Raw genomic sequence first — 12,591 nt, 5'->3', positions numbered from 1 at the left:
TTGCTAAGGAATGGCTAATCCTACAAGGGTAAAGCAGCTAGCACTGAAATAACATTCTGAGACTCAAATATTTATGAAAAAATAAATTACCTGTCAGACCAGTAAATGTAAGCCCCAAAGACTGCAACTGAAAACATATCCACATTGCTCCCTGACAGCACCATCTCACGACTCCCTCCAGTCTCAAGGTCAATTCTTTCTATCTTGTCTGTGCGAGCATCACACCAGTATAGTTTATTTTCCTAAATATCAATTGAAAAAAATAGTATTACAAGCTTATTTCGATCAACTTTTTTTGTTAAGAATATGAGGGACACTGAAAGTGAAATAATGCAAGTTGGCAGTTAATGGACTTTAAATACAAAGAAAAGCCATTTAACAGACCTCATAGTCAATGGAGATGCCATTCGGCCATGCTATTCCAATGCTCACAAGGACAACTTTCTCTGAGCCATCTAGGCGAGCCTTTCCAATGCAGGGCATCTGTCCCCATTCAGTCCAGAACAAGTAGCTGAAATTAAAGTGTTGATGTATAGTGATACATAGATAGATAAACAAAAACTTAACATTATTAATGATAACAATAGCAATACCATCCATAACAAAAATAAGACATTTAAAATCTCTTTATCTGCATGTGCTTATGTTGTAATAGAAATTTTTATTGTAAAAGATATTTAGCCAACCATAGAAATCATGAGGAGGAATTCAAAATTCTACCAGAACAGCACTTGTGCCTGCTGTTTTTTATTTGAAATTAAGCCACCTGTTTGCCAAATTTTTCATAACCATTTTTCATGTCTTAATTCAAACATTATTTTCTTCAAAAGTCTTCTGTGTCCCACCTGATTACTGTGCCATGCCATCTGTTCAGAGCATGGATTAGAGTGGCCAATTTACACTTAAATTTATTTATATTGTTATTTATAATTAATACTTTTTGCCTCTGTCAGACTGTAAGCTCAATGTGAATAGTGATTTTTTTCTCCTATATAATCTGGTAGCATAGTGCCTAAGGCACTTGACTGCTAACCAGAAGACTGGCGGTTCAAACCCACCAGCCACTCCTCAGAAGGAAGGTTGGGCATTCCTACTTCCGTAGTGATATTGCCTCAGAAACCCAAGGAGGGGTCGCTATGAGTCGGGGCCAACTTGATGGCAAATAACAACAACAACAACAACATATAATCTTTATACCTACAGCATCAGGTCAATAGACAGTTTAAAAATTAATAATTAATAGTAACTAAATGTTTAATTAATTAATGCATATGCAAATGAACCATATCTTTCAATTCTGTCAACTTAGACTGCTAAGCAAATCTATTCTAATTAGAATTTTATCAATCATATTTGATAAACACGTTATCACAAAAACCAAAAAAACAAACTCACTGCTGTTGAGTCAGATCCAACTCATAGAGACCTCTCCTTGGGTTTCCAAGGTAGTATCACTACAGAAGTAGATTGCCTAACCTTCCTTCTGAGGAGTGGCTGGAGGGTTTGAACTGCCAGCCATCTGATTAGCAGTCAAAAGCCTTAGGCACTACACTACCAGGACTTTTCACACAAAATCATTCTTATTTTAGTAATCTTGTTATATAAAATACAATGTAGAAGGAAATATAATGAGAAAAAATCTAGAGATTTATGAAATAAAAAAAGTCAAAAAATGAAATGTAGAAACATGGAAGGTATATTATTCATTATTTCAGTTTTCCATTAAACAAATACAGTATTTATATTACAATAAAGAAACCCATGCTTTCAGATAAATAGTAACCATAATATTCATTCTTCATTTGAAAGTATAACCAGGAAAATCTTTATTCATCTATCAGATAACAACAAAAATTGAAGTTTGAAAAAATAAAGTAATCATAATTCAGGCAAAAATGTGTGTGTTTTTCTGAACATATTTGAATACATATATTTGTATATGTACTGAAAAATCTAAGATCTATAGTCTTATTTGGAATTTGCTTAATGGAATTATTGTTTAACTATGGAAAAAACATACTTAGGAAGGTAACATAAGTTATATAAAATATGTATAATCCCTTTATGTATATTACTTTGATTTGTTTCTACATTTGATTTTATTTTCATGACAAGCCTGTACAAAACAAATGTGTTGGAGTTTTGCACTCAGTCAAAAAAGAGGTGTGGCTATATTCTCAATTAATCCTGAAGATACTTTCATTCATAATTACAAATTCTTCAAATCAGAAAGAGAAAACTTTGTAACAGGAAATTCACATAGTATTTTATTGGTATGATATAGATGAAACCTAAAATCATATCCATTGCCATGGGTGATTCTGACTAATGGTGGTGACCCTATGTGTTTCAGAAGAGAACTGTATTCCACAGGGATTTCAATAGCTGTAACCTCATGGAAGGAGATCACCAGGCCTTTCTTCCATGGTGCCCACTAAATAGATTTGAACTGCCAAACTATTTTTGATAGCAGTTGAGTTCATTGTGATTTCTAAGTAAGGCAGGCATTTTTGGTCTCATACAAAAAAGCCAAACTCACTGCCATCGAGTCGGATCCAACATATAGCGACCCCTCCTTGGGTTTCTGACGTGATATCATTATGGAAGTAGATTGCCCAATCTTCCCTCCAAGGAGTGGTTAGTGGGTTTGAATCACCAGCCTTCTGATTAGCAGTCAAATGCCTTAGGCACTACACCACCAGAGAGATTATTCTGAGAAGTACTTTCCTCATGAGTGTTATTGTTCATTTTATAGCTCCATCTGTTTGGTGGCAAAATGATCTCAGGAGTAGTTTCAGTTCCAGGTTTGAAGGGAGTCTAAGGGCCACAGTCTCAGAGGTTCATTAGTCTCCATCAGACCCAGACCTCACACCATACACAAAAGACAACTCAAGATGGGTAAAGACATAAAAGGAAAACCTAAAACTATGAAGATCTTCAAAGAAAAAAAAAATAGGGCAAACTTAAGGGCTCTAACATATGGCATGAATAGTCTATCAAACATAAGCATAAATGTACAAACAGCAGAAGATAAACTAGATGACTAGGACCTCCTAAAAATTATCCACATATGAGCATCAAAAGGCTTCACTAAAAGGGTAAAAAATGAATCTATAGACTTGGGAAATTTTTTGGCAATGATCTCTCTGTTAAGGCACTAATCTCTAAATGTATAGAAAATGTCAATGCTCCCACAACAAAAAGACAACAATCCAATTAAAATATGAGCAGAGGACATGAGCAGATTACTTCACCAAAGAAAACATTCAGAAGGCCAACAATCACGTAAAGAAATGCTCATGATCATTAGCTATTATATAGATGCAAATCAAAACAATAAGATATCACTTCACCCTAGCAATAATAGTAAAGTAAAATAAGACATAAAACAACAAATGATGGTAAAGGTGTAGTGAAATTTTAACTTTCATACACTGCTGGAAGGAATGTAAAATGGTACGACCACTGTAGAAAACAGTACGGTGCTTCCTTACAAATTTGGAAGAAGAAATATCATTTCATCCAGCAATTCCACTACTAGAAATAAGAACTGAAACATGAATAGACATACACACACCTATGTTTATCAAAGCATTATTCACAATAGCAAAGAGATGGAAACAATCTAAGTGTCAATAGAAGAATGGGTCAATAAACTATAGTACATACATATAATGGAATACTACACAACTTTAAAGAATAATGAGAATCTCTGTAACATTTCATAACATGGACTAACTTGATGGAAGTTAGCTGAGTGAAATAAATAAATCACAAAAGGACAAATACTGGATGAGACCACTATTATAAAAAGTCAATGGAAGCTTTACACACAGAAAGAAACAATCTTGATGGTTACCAGATATGGGAGAGAAAGGGAGGGAAAATTACAAACTAGATAATAGACACATACTAATTTCAGTGAGGGAGCTCTGGTAGCATAGTGCCTAAGGCACTTGACTGCTCACCAGAAGCCTGGCAGTTCAAACCCACCAGCCACTCCTTGGAAGAAAGGTTGGGCAATCTACTTCTGTAGTGATACTGCCTCTCGGAAACCCAAGGAGAGGTCGCTATGAGTCAGGTCAGACTCAACAGCACATAACAACAACAACAACAACAAATTTCAGTGAAGGGAAAGGCAATATACAATAAGGGGGATATCAGCAAAATATTACTAAGGCAAAGCAAGACACTGAGAGATGCAGAAAAGTTACAGACAACAAAGGTAAATAGTGTTACATTATACAATCCTGCAAAATCAGTAATCACAAATGATAATCTATGAATGGATACATAGGTAGATATGCAAGCTAACCAGGAATGGGTAGGCCAACAGGATTATACCCATGACCTATATATAGCATATTTTACATATATAATGTATGTGCTACAAATATATTCATGTATATAGTGGCATAAGCAGGGGCAATGTTATGAAAACTTAGCCATAAGGAAACACCTTTTGGGAATGAGTCACTGGACTTGGAGTTAGGGCCCTAGTCTCAGAAGAAAGCTAAATGAATTGGCATAACAAGTTCACAAAGATAGTGTTCTACAGCCTACTTTGGTGAGTATTGACTGGTGTCTGAAAAGCTAGTGAATGGCCATCTAAGATGCAACTACTGGTCTAGAGGAAAGAAGAGTGAAGACTCAAGGAAATAGTTCAGAGGACTCATGGATCATGCAAACCACATCTTCAACTATCCTAAAATCAGAAGAACTAGAGGTGTCCAGTTTCCACTGTCCACCATTCTGATCAGGACCACAGAACGTCCTGGAATGAATGGGAGAAAAATGTAAAATGTTACTTTTAAATGTTTTTAAGGTTCCCTCCTGTCCCCCCTTTTTTCCTGTGATCTATTCTTTCATTGCCTTCATACACTCAACAAATACTTAATCAGATGCCTGTTATGTGGAATGAGCTGATACTGGAAAAATGAATTGGACATAGTGACCTTCATGAAGCTTACCATTTAATGGCAGAGGCATGTGGGTAAATAATAAAGAATAAGTCTGAGAAAAATACAAACAAAAGTACATATACCGTGTAAGTCACTACAAATCATGAAATTAGGGGCTTGAAACACTGAAAATACTGAAGTGTTATAGTGAGTAAAGTTTTCATTCCCATAAACAACTACAGAAAAGACCTTTTCTTTTGAGCTAAAATAAATATATAGGCCATGCAGATTGTCCTTTCCTCTGTTTTACATACACACACACACACACATGCACACACACATATACATATAATTTGTTCTACAGGACTTTAATTGGTTTCTTTACTCTGATACTTTGTTTTAAATTACTTCTAGATTCACAACTTTGCACTCTTGAGTGATTACATAGAACAACTACTGCATATGTAGTTATGTTCATTAAAAGCCCACAATGGATACAACAAAAACAAATTGCAATGCACTGCCGTCGAGTCAGATCCGACTCATAGAGACCTCTCCTTGGGTTTCTGAGGCAATAACACTACGGAAGTAGATTGCCCAAACTTCCTTCCAAGGAGTAGCTGGTGGGTTTGAACCACCAGCCTTCTGGTTAGCAGGTAAATGCCTTAGGCACTGCACCACTAGAGTATGGAGAAATAAAAATTGTCACACACAAAAAAATTGCTTTAAATCCCATAGCATATCATTCTTATGATACTATATTAAAGTAATTTTTTAATTTTATTTAAGTATTTATAAACTACATCATTGACCATCCTCTCATTTTAACCAAAAAAAAAAAAAAATCAAAGAAATAAATTAGCATTATATTTTTTTCTTTACCTACTTAATTGTGATTTTCTTGAGTGTAAGGACCATCTTTACTCATTTTTGGTATCTCCAAGATGTAGTATTTGGTATTTCGCTATAATTTATGAATTTTCCAAATACAGCACCACAGGACAGCCTAGATCCTAGAGCTCATAGGTGATGTAGAATTCTCAAAATATTATACATAAATTACCAATTTGTTTCATTATCTCCAATTTAGCTTTAGTCTTATTCAACCTTACCTGGACATTCTACATTAAAACAAATCAAGGGAATTTCTACAGATATTTAGGGGAATAAAACTTTTCAAGTGTCTCTTTCAACCCATTCTTATTGTTCAGATCCTTTAAGAAATTGGGGAAAGATTATACACATGTGTATAGCTATCTCTGGTTTAAGGAATTCTGGTGATGTTTTAACCATTTGGCTGCTAACCAGAAGTTTGGTGGTTCAAACCTATTATCCACTCCTCAGGAGAAAGATAGAGCAGTCTCCTTTGGTAAAGATTTACAGTCTTGGAACCCTATGGGGCAGCTCTACTCTGTTCTATAGGGTCACTGTGAGTCAGAATCAATTTGATGCAGTAGGTTTTGTTGTTGTTGTTGTTGTTGTTAATCCAGGTTTACATTCAACATGGCTTTCATGGTCTGGGCCAGCAGTGTCTGCCAATGGCAAATGCTCTGGCCCTCCTAGACTTTCTTTATCCTTTGTCACTCACAAGGTTGCAATGATAGCCTCTTGATCTTGATCTCTTCTAGCCCTTCCCTCTTTTGTAGCTTGGAGGTAGGCTTTACGATTCATGTTTAGAGGTTAAAGAATAGGAATGGAGGGCATGGTAAAATACCTGGCAAATAAAAGACTAACTAGCTTTGGTAGAAAGTCATCCAATGGTATTCTTGGAAAAATTCCCAATGAAAAATAGTGTGGCACTTTCATTTGTCATTATACTTTATTTATATTCCTCTCTCAGAGTGTTGTGTAGGATTGTGGTAGCGATCTGGGGCAAGATTATGATATTCTTGAGTTACTTGACTATCATGGTGTTTTAATACTAGACACTATCACCCTATCCCCATCATTATCCTTATTACAATTAAATTGCATTACATTTAATTCTTTATATGTGTTGCCCTTTTTAAACATGCAAAATACACTCTGGGAGATGATGTTAAACTATGTTCTGCTCTTGTTGTCTCAACAGATGTTAAGCTGTCATACAAGATCTGTATATTGTTGAGCACATTCCAAAATCATATACATAATCAATCAATCATTTGACAGTATGCACTCATAGAACAACATAACAACATGTCATGATGAATCTATATCACAAAGAAACTTTTCATCAAGTTATTTACAGTGAAAAAAAATATAAAGCTAAATTAAGAGAGGTAAGGTAAATCCTGGTTTCTAGGAAGAAAAATAATCACTAAGTATTTGTGCTTTAGATTTTAGAGATTGAGAGGCTGAGAGGTTAAACAAGTTTTTTCAGTATCATATGGTGATATCCTATATATCTTTTTAACACAAATAAATTATTACTCTTCATATAGAAGTGATGCTTTACTAAAAATAAAATTAAAATAAAGTCATTGGAGGAAAGAACTTATTTTCAAAGTGAATTAAATTTGTATGAGTTTTTTATTTTGCATTTGGCTATATTTTAAAAGACCTCAAGTCTCCATTGTTCAAAACAGGTTTCATGCCCACTTTTCAAGGCACATTTAGTATCTCCAATTGAGCTAATTTACTCCATTATGGTTCACCTTTTCACTTGGCAATATCACCTGCTATATTTTAACTTCAAAAAGAATACTAAAATGTTGTAATTTATTCCTATGATATGAATTTTGACACTTAAATGTCTATGTAATATTACTTGGAAATCAATGCTTGAATAATTTTACATAGAATGTTCATTTTTAATCTCTTTTTCCCCTAAACTCTCACCAAGAAGTAAACATATGGATTAAGTTTAGGGAGAAATATACCACTATGATCAATAAGCAATAATTATTTCCTACAAATAAGCTTAACATTTAAACAGTTGTGTCTATTCTTAACTAAAAACCTAAAAATAATTTTTGCATGTGAGTAGATTAATATTTAAGAATTGTTTTTGAGAAAGAGGGCCAGGTTTGTTTTTGAGAAAGGAGATAGAGCCTTGTGGAACTCCTGAGACTATGGTCCCTAGCTGCCCTTCAGGGCTAGAACTGAACCCACACCTGTGGCTTCCAGCCAAACAAAAGACAAGTATATGAGTTGAAGATTTACCTGAGGTACATACACTCCTTGGAGAGATCAATCATGGGAGAAAGGAGGACTGTTTATGCACAGGGAGATAGCTCAGGAGGCAGGAGTGCATGGATGGATGGACACAGGGAAGAGGTAGCTATCAGGAGGAAGTGGGAGGGAAGCTGTTGCATTGGGGTAAATTGTAGTCAATGTCATGAGACAAAGTATATGTGAACTGTTGTATGGAAGGTGAATTTGATTTGTAAATTTTCACCCAAATCACAATAAAAAATAAATAAATAAAAAGAATTGTTTTTTAGACAAACTGACAGTATAGGTAAGTTTTATTCAAAATATTGTTACATATTTAAAATATTCTTTTGAGGGTTGAATAGCAAATCTTGTTTTAGGGCTGAAAATGAAGAAATCAAAAGTTTAATTGAGAGCAAAATCAGTGTTACACTAGTAGTTATCATTGAGAGAAACAAAATCTGAGAGACATCTAGAAATAAGAAATGGCAGGGCATTTGGTGACAGATGGAAATAGGTGATGCAAATTTAAATAAAATAAGTTTCAATATTTTCAAGACAAAAAAATCATAATACTAGAAAAAGAGACACTGTAGTTAAGACAAGAAGTCAGTAGGGAAGATGTAGAAGGACATATTAAATTTTAGTGATCATTTGGTGGTGGTGGTGACATTGAGATACTCTCCATTTTCATAATGACCTTATATGACTGAATAGAACTGCTCATATCGTTTTCTAATCTATAATTTTTATAGAGGTAGATCACCAGTGCTGTTTATGGTTTCTAACTGGCAACCTTTCTGTTTGCAGCCAAGTGCTTAACCACTGTGCCAGAATGGCTCCTTTTAGTGATCATAGGAGAGTCAAATAAATAATTTCTAAAGGTAATTGGAAATATAAATAAAGGACTTAGAATGATATATTGGATAAATATGCAGTGACTGAAATTAAAAACATGAGAATGGATAAATGGAAAATATAAATGTAGCAAGAGAAAAATAGCTTACAAAGCCTTAAATGAGGAGAAAGAGAATCAACTACAATGTGTTAAGGAAAAATATTAGGGGTCTGAGAGACTAGAACACTCAGGGGCAAAGAAATTCAATAGTAGATAGTCAAAACCAAAAACCAAACTCACTGCTATCGAGTCAGTACCAATTCATAGCAACCCCTCCTTGGATTTCCAAGGCGGTATATCTATGGAAATAGAATGCCTAGTTTTCCTTCTGAGGAGTGGCTGGTGAGTTTGAACCACCAGTCTTCTGGTTAGCAGTCATATGCTTTAGGCAGTATACCACCAGAGCTCCCATAGTCAAGGAAGAAAAATATCAAAGAGACGTCAAGTGGTATGAGATCTGAAAATAAAAAAAAAAAAAAAAAAATCACTGTATTCGACTGTTAATAGACTTAGAAGTTCCTGATAATAATGGAAACTGAAAATGTATTTCAGGGGTTCAATAAAGAGTAAAATGATTTAGATCACTCCTCTAATAAGTTGAGAAATATAAATGAGGAGAGAAATATGATACTGGCTGTTTTGTTCTTATCTTCAAACAAGTGGGATCTGAGTCCACTAGGAAGTAAAATGGAAAATCTTCAATGAGAGGAACAAGTTAAAGATGATAGAATGGGAGAGAAGAGTTATTTATTACATGAATGCTCAAAGAAAAGATATGCCATTCACTGCAGAATAAAAATGAAGAAGTAGTTTTAGAAGAGAAAGAAAACTCTCTGGGATTATTCTCAGTTATTTGAAAACATCCAAAGCATGAATCCACACATTCCATTTTCCCATACCACCACATCATCACTCTATCAAAATTACCCATCAAATTTCTTTAATTGCTTTACCACTGAGCTGACAGCTTTTCCATCTCCTCCCTCCACTGCTGATACACTTAAGGGCCTTAGGGATCATTTTAACAATCATGTTAACATTCCAGCTTAAAGTTCATTTGTATCTGCTCCAGGGATTTACATCTCTTTTTTGCTTCTGCATTACATAAGCAAGGCTACAAATTAATCCAATTTTATCACATGGAAATATTATATTTTCAATTTCACCAATTCTGAAAACACTCTTTCTTATTTTATACATATATCTTGGTCATTCACATCTGTTGAACCTAAACTCTCTACTCTTACCACCATCTCACCATATTGATCACACTCTATTCCATCAAAAGCTTCCAGATCCTGTCTCCTGATTGTAAACTCAGGGTTAATCCATTATAATTGCCAATTTTGAATCTGTTTTCTCTGCTCCCTTTTTGACTCATCCTTTCCTTTTTTTCTTTGCCACCCTAATGTAATTGAGTATTGTTGCTCAATGTCATATAAGCATACTTTTAAACAAAAAATACAAACCAATGCCATTGAGTCGATTCCAACTCACAAGGACCTTGATGTAGATTGTCCCATCTTCCTTCCCTAAGGCAGCTGGTGGGTTTGAACTGCCAGCTTTCTGGTTAGCAGTCAAATGCTTTAGGCACTGCACCACCAGAGCCCCTTAAGCATACTGTTAGGATTCTAGAAATCTATCCCAGCTCATCTCATGGTGAACAAACATACTTTCATTACTGTAGAAACTATTCATCATAACAGCTTTTTTTTTTTTTTTTTTTTAGTGTCTATTTATTTTCAGCAGAGCTTCTAGACAAACTCAAAGAAGGAAGGGTACATCCACTATCCAAAGAATTGGGCACTGAAAACCTAATGAACAGCAGTGAAAGGTTGTCAAAAATATTACTGCAAAACTTTATGAAGAGCAACAAAATATTGTCTGGAAAAGTGCCAGAAGGTGAGCTCCTAAAGGTTGGAAGACATTCAAAATAAGACTGGGGAAAACATGCCTCCTCAAAGTAGAGTCTACCTTAATGATGTGGATAGAGTAAAGCTTTCTGGACTTCCACTGGCTGATATGGCATGACTCAAAATGGGAAGAAACAGCTGCAAGTGTTCACTAATAATTGGAAGATGGAATGTACGTAGTACGAATCTGGGAAAGTTAGAAATTGTCAAAAATGAAATGGAACACATAAAGACTGATATCCTTGGGATTAGTGAGCTGAAATGGACTGGTTTTGGTCATTTTGGATCAGACAGCCATATGATTGGGAATAAAAAATTAAAGAGAAATGGTATGGCATTCATCATTACAAAAAATACTTCAAGATCTATTCTCAAGTATAATGCTGTCAATGATAGGATAATATCCATATGCTTACAAAGCAAACTCAAATACTGTTACTCAAATTTATGCACCAACCACTAAAGAAAAAGATGAGGAAGTTGAAGATTTTTACCAAGTTCTGCAGACCAAAATTAACCAAACATGCAATCAAGATGTACTGATTATTTCTGGCATTTGGAATGCAAATTTAGAAACAAAGAAGAATCTCCAGTAGTTGGAAAATATGGCCTTGATGATAGCAATGACACCAGAGATCACATGATAGAATTTTGCAAGACCTATGACTTATTCACTGCACATATCTTTTTTCAACAATATAATAAATGGCTATACACATGGACCTCACCAGATGTAATACACAGAAATCAGATTGACTACATCTGTGGAAAGAGGTGATAGAGAAGCTCAATATCATCAGTCAGAACAATGTCAGGAGCTGACTGTTACAGACCATTAATTGCTTACATGTAAGTTGAAGTTGAAGCTGAAGAAAATTAAAACAAATTCACAAGAGCCAAAGTATGACCTTGATTTTATCCTGCCTGAATTTACAGACAATTTGAAGAATAGATTTGACGCACTGAACACCAATGACCAAAAGGCAGACGAGTTGTGGAATGACATGAAGAACATCATCCATGAAGAAAGCAAAAGGTCATTAAAAAGACAGGAAAGGAAGAGACCAAAATGGGTGTCTGAAGAGAATCTGAGACTTGCTCTTGAATGGACAGTAGTTAAATTCCCTACATATTCATGGCATTTCCTGTTAATGGAAGATCCTTTATCCACCTGTGATATACAGATGACCCAACCTTGCTTGCTGAAAATGAAGATGACTTGAAGCACTTACTGATGAAGATTAAAGACTACGGTCTGCAGTATGGATCACATCCCAACATAAAGAAAACAAAAATCCTCACAATTGGACTAATAAAAAGCAGCATCACAATAAATGGGAAAAAGTTTGAAGTTGTCAAAGATTTCATACTACTTGTTTCCACAATCAACACTAAGGAAAGCAGCAGTCAGGAGATCAGATGTTGTATTGTTTTGGGCAAATCTGTTGCAAAAGACCTCTTTAAAATACTGAACAGCAAAGATGTCTCTCTCTATGAGGAGTAAATTGTGCCTAACCCAAGTCATGGTATTTTCAATCGCCTCATATGCATGTGAAAGCTGGATAATGAATAACTAAGACCAAAGAAGAGTTGATACTTTTGATTTGTGGCATTGGCAAATAATACTGACTGCCAGAGAATATTGACTACCAGAAGAACTAACCAATCTGCCCTGGAAGAAGTGCAGTGAAATGCTTCTTGGAAATGAGAATGACCAGACTTCATCTCACCTGCTTTGGTCATG

General features: G+C 35.0%; 1 protein-coding gene across 1 annotated transcript in view; it reads right to left on the bottom strand.

Moving 5' to 3' along the window:
• The window catches only part of LRP1B (LDL receptor related protein 1B), a 1,967,638-nt gene that overhangs the window by 742,542 nt on the left and 1,212,505 nt on the right, over positions 1-12,591 (bottom strand). The window contains exons 39-40 of the mRNA XM_007946050.1: positions 385-511; positions 91-242 (exon numbers count right to left, since the gene is read on the bottom strand). Of these exons, the coding sequence (XP_007944241.1) occupies positions 91-242; positions 385-511 (279 nt within the window). The remainder of the gene's footprint in view (positions 1-90; positions 243-384; positions 512-12,591) is intronic.

This window comes from Orycteropus afer, unplaced genomic scaffold (genome assembly GCF_000298275.1).
Source record: "Orycteropus afer afer isolate SDZICR_OR568_19922 unplaced genomic scaffold, OryAfe1.0 scaffold00148, whole genome shotgun sequence".
NCBI classification, from domain to species: Eukaryota; Metazoa; Chordata; class Mammalia; order Tubulidentata; family Orycteropodidae; genus Orycteropus; species Orycteropus afer.
This window is presented reverse-complemented; position numbering and strand designations above follow the sequence as displayed.